The 15896-nt window shown below is 32.0% G+C and overlaps 1 protein-coding gene across 1 annotated transcript; it reads left to right on the forward strand.

Annotated features, from left to right (window-relative positions):
- The first annotated feature begins 371 nt into the window (after positions 1 to 371).
- LOC125837784 (4-hydroxyphenylpyruvate dioxygenase-like) lies at positions 372 to 5715 on the forward strand. Its single transcript, XM_049516858.1, has 3 exons — positions 372 to 1031; positions 2799 to 3351; positions 5404 to 5715. The coding sequence occupies exons 1-3, from the start codon at positions 443 to 445 to the stop codon at positions 5588 to 5590; spliced, it is 1329 nt and encodes a 442-aa protein (XP_049372815.1). The 5' UTR covers positions 372 to 442; the 3' UTR covers positions 5591 to 5715.
- The last annotated feature ends 10181 nt before the right edge of the window (positions 5716 to 15896 follow it).

Here is a 15896-nt window from a genome sequence, read left to right on the forward strand (position 1 = left end):
TTATATGAATTCAACAAATACGATACTCACCTAAATTTAGTAAGATACAATGATTTTGATGTATTCATTGTACTTTATGTGTAATAAATTTATTTTCTTATATGAATACAATAAATATGATACCTAAATTAATAAGACATAATGATTTTAATGTAATTGAAACATTTTTAAAATTTATTTATTATAGTTTAAAGAAAATAAAAAATTATACCATGAAAAATGAAAGAAAATCAAGTAGATGTGTCAACACTATCTTATACACGTGTCGATAATGTAACACAAAACAAGTGGAAGAGACGTATAAAATCATTCCAGTACACGTGCCAAGACTATCTTCATTCCCACGCTCAAAATCCTTTCGCTTCAAATACCATTCTGTTCACTTCACATCACCTCTTAACAATAAATTTCTGTCAAAGTCTAAAGTAAACTCTAAAATACCATGGGCATGGGAAAAGAAAGTCTCTCCACCACCACCACAGATGCAACCGGCGCTACTTTCAAGCTAGTAGGCTTCAACAAATTCATCCGCGCTAATCCCCGTTCCGATTTCTTCTCCGTTAAACGCTTCCACCACATCGAATTCTGGTGCGGCGATGCAACCAATACATCTCGTCGTTTCTCATGGTCTCTCGGCATGCCGATTACAGCAAAATCAGACCTCTCCACCGGAAACTCCGTTCATGCTTCTTATCTCCTCCGTTCTGTTTCCGGCGAACTTCAGTTTGTTTTCACTGCTCCTTATTCGCCGTCAATTTCAGTACCGTCAACGGCAGGTATACCTAGTTTTTCAACGTCTACTCATCGGGATTTTACGGCGAAGCATGGGCTCGGTGTTCGTGCTGTTGCGTTGGAGGTTGAGAATGCTTACCTGGCGTTCTCCGCCAGTGTCTCCCGTGGGGCGAAACCTCGGTTTGAACCTGTAACGATTGATGAGCATGTGGCTGTTGCTGAAGTTCATCTATATGGCGACGTCGTTTTGCGGTTTGTGAGTTTTGTTAAAGATGTGGATAGCCTCAATTTCCTACCAGGTTTAGCATTTACGTCTCTTCTTTTTTCTGACACTACACACCTCTAATCATTTCTACTCCCTCCGTTCCGTCGTTATTGTTAAGTATTTTTTAATTTGATTTTTTGGATAATTTTTTTTAATTATTATACCTCAATTTGTTAAATTTGAATTAATGTTTTTGAAAATGTAGTGAGTGTGCATTAATCATTATTTTCTTAATAGTATGTGCCAAACAAAAATTGAGTCACTCAAAAATAGCTTAATTACGCTCCATAGCTATAGATTGCTAATTACAATTCCTCCCTACATGTTATAGGGAGGAGAGTGGCGAGCGAGTCTGGGAGAGGGAGGAGAGAGGGCAGAGAGTATGGGAGAGGGAGGAGAGAGGGCAGAGAGTAGGAGAGAGGTGAATTGTATATGTATATCGGTTAGATAATTGTATATTATACATATGTATTTGTATATTTTGGCGAGAGAGATTGGGAAAGGGAGGAGAGCGGCGAGCAAGATTGGGAAAGGGAGGAGAGAGGCGAGCGAGAGAGGACAATAATTTGTATAATTCACATCTCGTTTGTATAATTCGCATGTACGTTGGTATAATTCACATATTTTTGTATAATTGAGTAATTTAAAGTCTGAAATTATACAAATATAATAAAACTCAAAATAACGAATTGATACAATCATAAACATATAAACTTTAAACAATTATACAAAATATATTATACAAATTATATTATATAAATTATATTATACAAAATTCAAAACTACACGTTTATACAAACTTTAAAAAGTTATACACAAAAAGATTGAATGTAGATGATGACAAAACCGAAAAACCAAAGGAAATCATCGTCATATTCAAATATAAATAATCGTATACAAATACAAATCAAACAAAGAATTGTTGGTTGTGAATTATACAAATATGGCGAATTATACCTATACAAACGTGGCTAATATACAAACTCAAAGTCAGCCCACGTAATTAATGTATAATGTTAGTCACGAGTGGTAATTATAGCAAACTATAACCATGGTGAGTAATTAAGTAGTATAAGTTTGCTTAACCGTGTAATTTTCCCAAAAAAAATTGACCCCTAAAAAGAATTTAGGGAGTATTATTCTACTGTTACTTCTAAAAAAAGTGAATTTTTATACTCTCTTATCTTAATTTGTTATTTTGACTTATATATAATGTGTGTTTTTTATAAATAATATTTATATTCTCAGTTTATTTTAACTACTAGCAACGCTCTAAAATACTTTATTTAAATTATTTGTTATTCCGTCTGTTCCATAAGTAGAATTTAATTTAGAACTAATGTAATTTTTAACTTTTATTAATGACCATACAGTACGTTATACAGTTATACTACCTTTTTTTTTCTTTTCTGTTTATGAGTAATAGTGGACATACGAATAGTTTGTTCAGTGAATCCATTTATGGAACACTTTTATTTGTTTATGTTTTGCTTTAACAAAGACTTGTCAATCACATTCATTAATTTAATTATGTTGTTCGTTCATTTAATGAACGTCCAGTACACGTTATGCTTGATATTTTTTCCCTAAACCCAAACTAGTATATACCCGTGCATCGATAATATTAAAGAAAGTTATTACTTTATATATATTATGCTCCAAAGTTGAAAATATAATTACTTTCATGAGTGGTGGTAAGAAATTGGTCCTGTTTTAATTCATTTGAACTGCCTTACCTAAACACATAAATAAATATTTAGAGATGATAACACTTGTATTTATATATCAATATTCCCAACAGGTTTTGAAGCAATGGATGAAACATCATCCTTCAAGGAACTGGATTATGGGATTCACCGGCTGGACCACGCTGTTGGGAATGTGCCGGAGCTGGGTCCTGTAGTGGATTACATCAAGGCGTTTACGGGGTTTCATGAATTTGCGGAGTTTACAGCTGAAGATGTTGGAACTGCTGAGAGCGGGCTGAACTCGGTTGTGTTGGCAAACAATGACGAGACAGTGTTGCTTCCGATGAATGAGCCGGTATATGGAACTAAAAGGAAGAGTCAAATTCAGACTTATTTAGAGCATAATGAAGGGGCAGGAGTGCAACATTTAGCTTTGGTTACAGAGGATATATTCAGAACTTTGAGGGAAATGAGGAAAAGGAGTGGAGTTGGGGGATTTGAATTCATGCCTTCACCTCCGCCTACTTATTATAAGAATTTGAAAAGTAGGGCTGGGGATGTACTCAGTGACGAACAAATCCAGGCGTGTGAAGATTTGGGAATCTTGGTTGACAGGGATGATCAGGGGACTCTGCTTCAGATATTTACCAAGCCTGTGGGAGACAGGTATGTTATCACTCTTTATATCGACTAGAATTGTTTTACCTATCAATTAGTTTTGCCATAACACATTATGATATTCTTAAGTTATTCAAACTGACAGTTTGAATAAATATTTCACGTTATGTTAGCTAATTGTTGTAGGTTGCATACTCTTTTGTCTGGCTATTAATCTACGTCTAAAATGAGAAGAACGTGTAGGTGTTTTTTATGTTTACATTGTTAGTGTATTTGCTGTTTTGAAACCTGGACCATGAGAATTGATTCTTGCTTAGAAAGTGTCGAGAGTCTAGTGTCTGTAGGATAGTACCTTCATATATGTTTACTGTCAAAGGGGAAAGAATTAGGGCCTTGGGAGTTGGTGAATATTGAATCATTTAGAAATATTGTAAGGAGATGTCTGAAAGTTAGCTGAGACAGTAGCGGTAAGGCATCAAACAGCAACACTGAACTGTAGCAGAGTCACACACCAGAGTAATTGAAGTTTGCATTATATTTCCGACCAGTTTCTGTCACTGGCCTATTAGCTTTAGAGATCACCCCTGCCATGTAACTAAATGTGAACTCCTTAAAGAGTGTGTCTGTTGACGGAAGTACCGAGGACTCTTGATTGATCAGCCTTCTTGTGATTAACCGACTGTTTCGGATGAAGGTTGGTAAGTCTAGTATAAGTTCTTTGGGAGTAATTCTCGAAAAAAGGTTCACGCTTAGATTTTATATTTGCTGATAATTAGGGAAGCTTCTGAGTTGAAGAAGGCTAAGTCTGTGATCCATATAATTCTCATCTTCAACATGTTGAAAATTTAAATAGAATATGAACAATAGGAACAAAGGTCAAACAAATTATGAAGAAAAAAGAACTGCTCTTACAAACAAAAGGAATAGGTCAAAGTTTGAATTATTATTCAAAACCTATGTTGTCGGATTCGTCAAAAGTAGTGTATATGTGGAGAATCCGACACAGGTGGGGCATCAAAAGTGAAGAGTCCGCGCAGATAAGTTCAAAACAATTGAGATATGCTTGTGCATGAAACACTACCCCATGAGTCTCAGGTTTCTCAAGCTGTTGACTAAAATCCATTGTGCGACTCTAGACTCTTCCACACTTGCAACAGATGAGATTGATTCTTTGTAACAAACCTGAATTCTCAACTTAAATACTCAAGTATTACATAATTACTTGATAGTCGAATTACAGTGACAACACTTCAACTATTAAATTATAATGGAAATATGAAAATAACAAAGTAACTAAAGATAGAGACAAGAATGAGGGTGAGAGGTTTAGACTCTAGAAAGAGATGAGAGCATCAGATAGTTTTTTTTTTACAATATGCATAATTTCACAAAACCGTAGATGACAACTATATAAATTTTACTCAACCTAGATCCGAATCAAATCCAGTATTGGACTATTTAATTCTTGGGCCTCATTATGGTTTAGCCCCAGGCCCAGCAGCTTGGCCAGCCTCAGGGCCATCCGTGTTCACAACATTCTTCTAGCTGCCTATGTACTTTGAAATGAAACAATAAACAGTGCTGAGAGGCAGATGGAACTCTTTTAACATTTTCGGTATTTTCACAATGAAAGTTTTTCTTTTGAAGGTATTAAGTTTGTTTAGGGATATGGGGAAACCGATTCAGGGGTGGTTTATAAAGAGTAAAACATGTTGACATGGACTAGGGTGAATAACGCTTGGAATAGTCGTTTATCATCATATATCTTTATTTAATTGTTAGGACAAACACAAGGATGAAAAAACAGGAAAAGAACAAGAACAAGAAGTTTGTTTTCATGCCGATAATTAAACCTTATTCTAGTACCTCTTCTAAAGGTTCAGGAAAACATATAGAGTATTGCCAGACGTTGCTTTCGAATGGCTGTGGTACCAATTCATGCGAGATGTACTTAACCGATTTGTACCAATACATATTAAACCTTTTCTTTGCTGCTGAGTGCTGAGCTATGTTGTAATTAACCGCAGTAGTTTTGCAACGTAACTTCCGTGTATCATAAAACGATGGTTTGTCAATCACTGTAATTGTATTTTTCTGCAGGCCAACAATATTTATAGAAATAATTCAGAGAATCGGTTGCATGCTCAAAGATGAAAACGGACAAGTCTATCAGAAGGGCGGTTGTGGAGGCTTCGGGAAGGGAAACTTCTCAGAGCTGTTTAGATCAATCGAGGAATACGAGAAGATGCTTGAAGCCAAACATGTTAATCAAGTAGCTGCTGCTTGAATATATACAAGCATTAGCTTGCAATCTAATTGAAATTTCACCGGGGCATCTAAGCTTACATTTGATGTCTCTACTATTAATTATATAATGGTGAAATGAAAAATAGCTTATGTATATAAGTTTTATTTGACGTGCTATTATGTAAATAGTCAATAAAGTATGGAGGGAAACAAAGTCAAGTAATTTAAGTATAATGTTGATCATAAGTTCTGTAAAATATCCTTTTAGTAGTGCTTTGAGTTTCATGGTCGATAAAGCCAGGTGATCTTTTTCTTATTCCTTTCATTCTAGATAAGTGCCATTTTTCCTAAAAAATATTTTCATTAAAAGTATGTTATTTTAGTAAAAATCTCATCCATTAAGAAGTCAATAAATATAATGGGTTGTTTACTGAATTATATCTATTTAATACTTGTTTCTTGAGCATTGATTACTATTAAAAAATGAAGTACAAGGATACAACTAGAAAAACATATAAATTTGTCTTAAATTCTTAAGATTAACATTTATTTTGGAACAGATTTATGTTGCTAAAATATTACTTATTTTGGGATGGAGAAAGTGCTCCGTCTAATAATAGTTGGGTACTATAAAGATAGTTGTTTAGTAATACTTGTCTAATTTTAAATATCAAGAGATAATTTATCTTTTGTGTCTATTTTATACTTGTTATTAAATATTATTTCTCAAAATATTAAATTTAATATAGTCATAGAATAATATAGTAATATTATTTTTATTATTTATTATTTATTAAGAAGTATGACAAATCAAGAATGGACAACTATTATTGATTAGAATCCAGAAGAGTATCAGTGATGGTTCAATCAATGATTGACGTGAAACATGATCAATCGGCTCGTGGATAGTAAATTCATTAATTTAAACCTCATGAAATTATGAGGTGTTGGACTAAATTAATCATCAATCACAATAAATTGTAGTTTATTCTTTTATGTATAATTATTTATTCAAATCTTTATTTTAGTAACATTGATATCCTTCAATTTAGTTAGTCATGGAGTTAAAAGAGAAAAATGAAGACTTTTAAAATTTATGGTTTGAAATAAGTCACAAAAATTCTTGTACTTATAAATTATCTCATTAAGAGTAAAATGAAAATTTTGAAACTGAATTATTACTAATAAAAAGAAATTATTTTCATTTAGACCGACTAAAATGAAAATTAAAATGAAAATAGTTTTAGCTAAATTAAGACAGAAATTATACGTTACAACGTCATGTATTGAAAGATGATATACACGGAAAACACATGTTAAAAAACTAGTAAAAAAATAAAAAATAATATATAAAATTGACCAAAATATACTGAATATTAAGGGTGATTAAAACTAGGAAAAATTACGCAGATAAACAAATATATACTAGTTAATTAGCTAGCATAACTATAGTTTGAATTAATTACGCCTCACAACTTAAATTTTATCTGTTATTACGTCATCTTTCTCACCTCTCTCTTCATTTATACATATATAAATTATCAAATACAAATGGGAAAAGGTTCTGATATACCCCTCAACTTTTTTCATTTTGAGCTGATATGTCCCTCGTTATGAAAGTGACTCATATATACCCCTACTGTTATACAAATGACTCACATATACCTTTTTCTTCTAACATAAGTTAAAATATTCATTGTAATTTAATCTTTTAATTATTTTTTTGAAAAAAATATTTTATAATTTTGATGGTCAAATTTATTTATGTTACACTAATTTTCTTGTAAAATTTTATCATAGATGCCCCGTTTTTTAATTTATTTTTACAAATACAAAAACTAAATTACAATATAGCCACACAAAAATTAGTTTTAGATTTTTTCTTTACACTAATAAATGAAATAAAAAAAAAAAGAATAAGAAACTCGAATACTAATAATATAAGAAGTCAAAAAATAAATTTTGTATGAAAAAAATTAAAATATACCTTGAACTTTGTTAGAAGGATCATATATATACTCCAAAATGAGTTTTGTTAAAATTTAAAATTTCAAAAATAAATTTAAAACTAATTTTTTCACTTCCGTTAGATGAAGGGTATATGTGAGCTTCTTTTGTAATGGTAAGGGTATATGTGAGTCATTTGTATAATAGTAAGGACTCGCTTTGTAGGCGGTATTAAATAGAATAGTCCATGAATTAAATTTTAGTCCATCTAATACATTGTTTGGTTACTTTATTTGATTTAATCCATGGATATTTGCTAATACACCATATGTGGTCTTATTTTATCCCTAGAAAATAGAATGATAACTAATCCAAGGTTTGTTAAACCTTGGATAAGACCCCTAAAGGGCAAACTATCCCTTTATTCATTTTCCCAAATTTCTTTTGTAATTGGATTTTCTTTTTATTTATATTGAAATAATTATAAATGTTCTTTTTAATCCTCCAAATTCGTTTAGTGTAATTTAATGATTTCACTAATATTTTTTCTTTTTTTTAATTCATTGTAGTTCGTCAATTAACCACTTGAACTATTTTTTTTAAATAAGCTTTAGCTATTGAACAATATAAGTAGTCTTAAATCTATGTTAAGTTTAAGATATATTTGACCAACAAAAAATTAGAAACACACCATGCCATCAAGGATCTCCTTAGTGGTACGTCATACCTCAAAATTATTTTTATATACATACATATATATATATATATATATATATATTTAACTTAAGTAGTTAACTAAAATAGAAAATCCTAAAAAAATAAAAAAATTGTCCGGCGACTATCTACCTTGACTCAATTACATGAAATAAACAATCTCATAATAACACAAGGGTATAATAGGAAAGAAATTTTTTGTAGAGTCTTAAATCAAACCTAGAATTAAGTGGGAAGTAATGAACAAAACACTTGACAAAAAATAATCTCTGCATTTCTAATCCCTATTACTAACCCCTGCGTTATCAATGTTGGTACCAAACGACCCCTAAGGGTATATATTAGCTACTTTCATAACGAGGGGTATGTTAACTCTAACTAGAAAAGTTGAGGGCCAAGGGGTATATCAAACATTTTTCCTAATACAATTATATATATATATATATATGACACACACACAATTATATAACAGATATACAAATACAATTAGCCTCTCTCCATTCTCTGCCCTCTCTCGCTCGCCTCTCTCCCAATCTTACTTGTCATATATACAAATACATATATATACCAATTACATATATACAATTATCTGACATATATACATATACAGTTCGTCTCTCTCCACTCTACACCCTTTGTCGCTTGCCTTTCTCCTCCCTCTCTCCGTATGCTCGCCTCTCTCCTCCCTCTCCCTGTCTCACTCATCAAAGATATATATATATATAATTATTTGATAAATATACATATACAATTTGTCTCCCCTCTCTCGTTCGCCTCTCTCCTCCCTCTCCCAATCTCGCTTGCCTCTCTCTTCCCGCTAACATGTAGCTACGAATCAAAATTATCAAATTATAGCTATAGAACATAATTAAGTTATTTTTAAGTGGCTATAAGCAAAAATTTCCCGTAAAAATTACGTGGATAAGCAAATATATATTAGTTAATTAGGTAACATAGTTATAGTTTGAATTAATTACGCCTCGTAGATTAATTTTAGTTGTTATTACGCCATCTCTCTCGCCTCTCTCCTCATTTATACATATAGAAATTATAAAATACAAATGGGAAAAGGATCTGATATACCCCTCAACTTTGTCATTTAGAGTTGATATTTTACTCGTTATGAAAGTGGCTCATATATACCCCTATTGTTATACAAATGACTCGCATATACCCTTTTCTTCTAACGGAAGTGAACAAATTAATTTTAATTTAATCTTTTAATTATTTTTCTGAAAAAGTATAATTCATGGGGTATATTTGATCCTCCGCACACATATTTTTTTTTTAACTTTTTGTTTCAATGACTAATGTAAATTTATTATTTTGATGGTCAAATTTATTTATGTTACACTAATTTTCTTGTAAAATTTATCATAGATGCCTCATTTTTTAATATTATTTTACAAATACAAAAACTAAATTACAATATTGCTGCAAAAAATTAGTTTTAAATTTTTTCTTTACACTAATGAATGAAATAAAAAAAAACATAAGAAAATCGAAAAATGATAATCTAAGAAGTCAAAAAATAATTTTTGTATGAAAAAGATTAAAATATATCTTGTGTTACAAATTCACTTAATTGTATGGATATTTCTCTTAGTCTATCCTAATGTAATGTATCCATTTATTGTATTAATTAAATATTATAGTAAGGTATTGGCAAATGCTGTAAAAGGATGGTTTGAACATCCTATAAAAGGGTAGTCTTCACTCTTGCAAAAGACACACTTGAAGAGAATAAATAAAACTCTGAAATTTATACTTCCATCACCATTTGTCTTACCTTCTTGTTTAAGTATTCTTGTATTTTTCTTCTTGTTTTACAACACGTTATCAGCACGAGTCTCTAACCAATTAAGACCTACTTAATTCAGGATAATCTTTTTTTCCTAAAAGTCAATCAATTTTCTTTTAGAGTCAGGTATAAATTTATGTGTTTATAACATCTCTAATAGGACTTGCATAAATCTTTGATCTGTAATTTAATTACTGCATATATAACTTGCTTTAGGTATTATTATGATACTTTACTAGGCATGTTAATCAATACGCTTCAGGTTTATATTGTTATGTTATTTATGTACTACTAACTTATAACTCTAAATTAAAACCTAAGCAATATGATAGCATTCTAGTTAGAATACTCGTAAGGATTTTTTTGTCATACATTCTGTGTGTCAAATAGAATAATAGCATTGTATTAAATATCACTTGAAATTATTACTAAACATTGATGTTAATTGAAACTAGTAATAAATACTTAAAACAAGTAGACAATATATTAAACTTACCGTTTCAATGCTTCATGAGTTTACATGTTTTTGTAACATTAATGTTCATGCATATAATAAATTGTCGAAGCTTGAATTTGTGGCACTTGACATTTCTAGAAAGAACTATTTGTCATGGGTACTTGATGCTGAAATTCACCTTACCGCTAAGGGTCTTGGTGATAGTATAATCGAAGGAAATAAAGCATCAAGTCAAGATAAAGCGAAGGTTATGATTTTCCTTCGTCATCATCTTGATGAAAGCCTGAAGGTTGAATACTTGACGATAAAAGATCCACTTGAATTGTAGATAGGTTTAAAGGAAGGTATGACCACCTCAAGACAATTGTATTGCCAGGGCTCGCTATGAGTGGATGCGCTTACGATTTCCAGATTATAAAATTGTAATTGAGTATAACTCTGTTGTACTTAGAATAACTTCCCAATTGAATTATGTGGGGAAACTATAAAAGATGAGGACATGTTGGAAAAAATACTAACTATTTTCCATGCCTCTAATATGATATTACAACAACAATATTGTGAAAAAGATTTTCAGAAATACTCTGAAGTGATCTCATGCCTTCTGGTGGTTGAGCAACATAATGACCTTTTAATGAGAAATCATGAAGCTCGTCTCCCTGGAAGTGCTCCATTACCAGAAGTACACAGTGTAAAAGCACACGATCAGTCTGAAATAAGACAAAATAATCAGAGTCATGATAATGTGCGTGGGCATGGCAGGGGCAAAAGATGATATAATAATCGTCGAAGTGGTAGTCATAACAAAAAGGAGAACAATATGGATTCTCAAAATAATCCTTCAAAGGGAAAGGGTGATCACTGTCATCATTGTGGTCTTAAAGGTCATTGAAAAAATGAATGTCGGGCACCTGAGCATTTTATCAGCGGTATCAAATTTTTTTTTAAAAGAAAAGGAAATAAAGGTGGTGCCTCCTCTTCTAATAACCGGGTGGAGTCACATTTGACTCTCAAAGATGATGTTAAGACATGATCTTCTCAAAAATATGATGAGAATGTTGAGACAAATTTAGCATTGAAAGATGATGCTTTTGATGGGCTCGATGATATTACTCATCTAGAAGTTGAAGACTTCTTGGGGATCGCAACTGAAGATTGATGATTGAACTGGGAAATGAATAATGTTATATGTTTTTTGTCTTACTAAAGTTCATATACTTAAATTTTCTTTTTGTTAAGTTTTGTACTTCTTATTATGTATTTTTATTTTTATGAAGATAAATAAAAAATTTTAGTCTTCACCTGGATCCAAGATGAGTGATGTTAATATGTGCCTTATGGACAGTGCCACAACTCATACAATATTAAGAAAAAAGAAATATTTCTCTCATTTGATTATGAAAAAGGCATATGTTTATACAATATTCGGTAGTACAAAATTGATTGAGGGCTCTGGAAGAGCGGTCTTATTACTACCTGGAGGAACATTATTGATGATTAATAATGCATTGTATTGTAGTAAGTCTCAAAGAAACTTATTAAGTTTCAAGGTTATTCGCCAAAATGACTATCATGTTGAGACTGCAAATGAAGAAAAGGTAGAATACCTTTTTATTACTACAATAAATGCAGAGAAGAAAATTGTGCATGAAAAAATGCCTTCACTTTCTTCTGGGTTGTACCATACAAATATTGGTACGGTTGAATCACATGTCGTGGTAAACAAAAGATTTGCTGATTCTAATGATTTTATCATTTGGCATGACCGATTGGGTCATCCCGATTATAATATGATGCGCAAAATAATTGGGAATTCACATGGGCATACTTTGAAAAATAAAAAATGTTCTTCAATCAAAGGAATTTTCTTGTGCTGCTTGTTCACAAGGAAAAATTGGTTATCAAGCCATCAGGGGTTAAGGTTGGGGTGGAATACCCTGCATTTCTGGAACATATACATGGTGATATATGTGGACCTATTCACCATGCATGTGGACCATTTAAATATTATATGGTCTTGATAGATACATCTACAAGATGGTCGCATGTTTGCTTATTGTCAACTCGCAATATGGCTTTTGCAAGGTTGTTGGCTCAAATAATAAGGTTAAAAGCACAATTTTCAAATTATGCAATAAAAACAATTCGTCTTGATAATGCTGATGAGTTTACATCTCAGACATTTAATGATTATTGTGTGTCCACTGGAATAACAGTTGAACATCCTGTTGCACATGTTCATACTCAAAATGATTTAGTAGAGTCATTGACTAAACGTCTTCAATTGATAGCTAGACCACTGTTGATGAGGACAAAGTTGCCTATTACAGTTTGGGGCATGCTATTTTGCATGCAGCGACACTTGTGCACATAAGGCCAACCAGTTATCATGACATCTCCCCATTGCAATTGGTTTTTGATTAGGAGTCAAACATTTCCCATCTTAAAATCTTTGGTTGTGCGGTATATATTCCAATTGCTCCACCACAACGCATAAAGATGGGTCCCTAAATAATATTGGGGATATATGTTGGGTATGAATCTCGTTCTATTATAAAATATTTGGAACCTAGAACTGGAGATTTATTTACGGCAAGGTTTGCTGATTGTCATTTTGATGAATCAGTATACCCAACATTAGGGGGAGAACAAAAACAGTTGGGAAATGAGATAGATTGGAATTCACTTTCACTGTCTCATTTAGCCCCTCAAACAAATCAATGTGAGCAAGATGTTCAAAAGATAATTTATTTGCAGAATATTACAAATCGATTGCCGGATGCATTTACTAACCTTCCATGGGTTACTAAATCATATATCCCAGCTGCTAATGCTCAAGTTCGAGTTGATGTCCCGATAGGATAAAATGTTAAGGCAAACGAGTTCGGACCACACTTAAAACGTGGTAGACCAATTGGTTCCAAGGATAAAAATTCCTGAAAAGGGAAAGGAATAAATGATCAAGATGATCATAATATGGAGGCAATTGCTCATGAAGAGCTCCAAGACATAATATATTATGACACCACTGAGGAGGTCCATGTGTCTGAAAATAATGAGAATGAAGAAATCTCTATAAATTATGTCTCGACGAGAAAAAGGTGGAATCAAAATAATATTATGGTGGATAATATTTTTGTCTATAATGTTGCAGTTGAAATAATGCAACAAAATGAGGATTCAGAACCAAGATCTGTCAATGAATGTAGACAGAGAAATGATTGGTCAAAATAGAAGGAAGCAATTCAAACAAAATTGACTTCACTTGAAAAAAATGAAGTTTTTGGACCAATAGTCCGAACACCTGAACGTGTCAAGCCAGTTGGGTAAAAATAGATTTTTGTGCGAAAATGCAATGAAAATGGTAAAGTCGTAAGATATAAAACACGAGTTTTGTCCCATTGGGTTTTCCTGGTAAGGTTTTTAATGAGGCAGCACTCAAGGCGTATTACAAGATGTGTGTACTCTTTTTCCTTCACCAGATTTTTTCCCACTGGGTTTTTCATTGTAAGATTTTAACGGGGCACATTATCTATAAACATCCAAGGGGGAGTGTTACAAATCCACTGAATTATGTGGATGTTTTTCTTAATCTATCCTAACGTAATGTATCCATTTATTGTATTAATTAAATATTATAGTAACATATTGTCAAGTGCTGTAAAAGGATGGTTTGAACATCCTATAAAATGGTAGTCTTTACTCTTGTAAAAGATACACTTGAAGGGAATAAATAAAGCTCTCAACTTTATATTTCCATCACTATTTGTCTTACCTTCTTGTTTAAATATTCTTGTATTTTTCTTCTTGTTTTACAACATCTTGAACTTTGTTAGAAGGATCATATATATACCCCTAAATGAGTTTTTAAAAAAATTAAATTTTAAAAACTAAATTTAAAACTAATTTTTCCACTTTCGTTAGATAAAGCGTATATGTGAGCTCTTTTTGTAACAATAAGGGTATATGTGAGCCATTTGTATAACACTAAGGGTATATATGAGCCAATTTCATAACAAGGGGTATATAGCCTCTTAATGACAAAGTTGAGGGGTATATCATACCCTTTTCCCAATACAAATTATACATATACACATATACTTATATAATAAATATACAAATACAATTAGCCTCTCTCCACTCTCCGTCCTCTCTCACTCACCTCTTTCCCCCCTCTCCCAATTTCGCTCGCCATATATACACCCTACATATGTATACCAGTTACATATATACAATTATTTGACAGATATACATATGCAATTCGTGTCTCTCCAATCTATGCCCTTTCTCGCTTGCCTTTCTCCTCCCTCTCCCAATTTCGCTTGCCTCTCTCCTCCTCTCCCTATCTCGCTCGTCAAATATACAAATTTATGTGTATATCGATCACATATATACAATTAAGGGTGAATCTAGGTGTAAATTTGGGTCACCGAAAATCGTGGTCATCCAACTAATCTCGATATATCATTCGTATAATTCTTAAAAATATATTAAATATTAGCTAAATAAACCCATGCCCAAAAATGGCCAAATAGTTCACTGGTCTGTGGGTTAATTTTCAAGGTTGTTGTCGCGGGTTCGAATCCAGTCAGCTCTCAGTTTGTATATAATTCGACATATATACGTATACAATTCGTCTCTATGCCCTCTCTCGTTCACCTCTCTCTTCCCTTCAACGTAGAGGTACAAATTAGAATTAATAAACTATAACTATAAAACATAATTAAGTTATGCGAAAAATTCCCTTTATACTGTCTGTCCTCAGTATAAACAAAATTCTTTCACAAGAGTTTTGTTTGGCGCCCAACCCTATTGTTGAGTTCTAAGCACATGTTTTGATGTGTGTTATCAGTGTCACTAGCTAGTCACCGAATTTAAAATAAAAGTATAGACTTTTGAAATCTATAGTTCGGAATAAGTCATTAAATTTTGTGTTAACTAGTTTAAAAAAGTTTAAAATTAAATTATTTCAAAAATAAAATAGTTTCACATAAATTGAGAAGTAGAAAGTATTAGAAAAACTTACATATATATGCTTTATCAAGAAACAAGCACCATATAGCAATTGTTGTTCATCTTGTATTCCTAAGATACTTAGAACAAAACTTTGAAGAACTTGGTAAGACACAATAAAGTTTAAGAACATTTTCACAACTAGAAAATTAAAACAAGTAGAGAAACTAGAATCAGAAACAAATTAGATAAAATATACGAAATATTTTTTCCTTAAAGAAGAATTGTTGTCAATCTGTGTTTAATGAATCTTACTGATTCCAACAAACTTTGCAGAAACACGAAGTTACCAAAGTTTAATAAACCAGTGAAGAACAGAAGAACATAAATTAATTCACAAATATAGAATCTGTAACACATACCAGAATCTAGAAAAACAGAAAGAAGATCAAGCCCACTGAATGCACAGTGTCC

The sequence above is a fragment of the Solanum verrucosum genome, unplaced genomic scaffold (assembly GCF_900185275.1).
Source record: "Solanum verrucosum unplaced genomic scaffold, falcon-dt-bn FXZP01000197.1, whole genome shotgun sequence".
Taxonomy (NCBI): domain Eukaryota; kingdom Viridiplantae; phylum Streptophyta; class Magnoliopsida; order Solanales; family Solanaceae; genus Solanum; species Solanum verrucosum.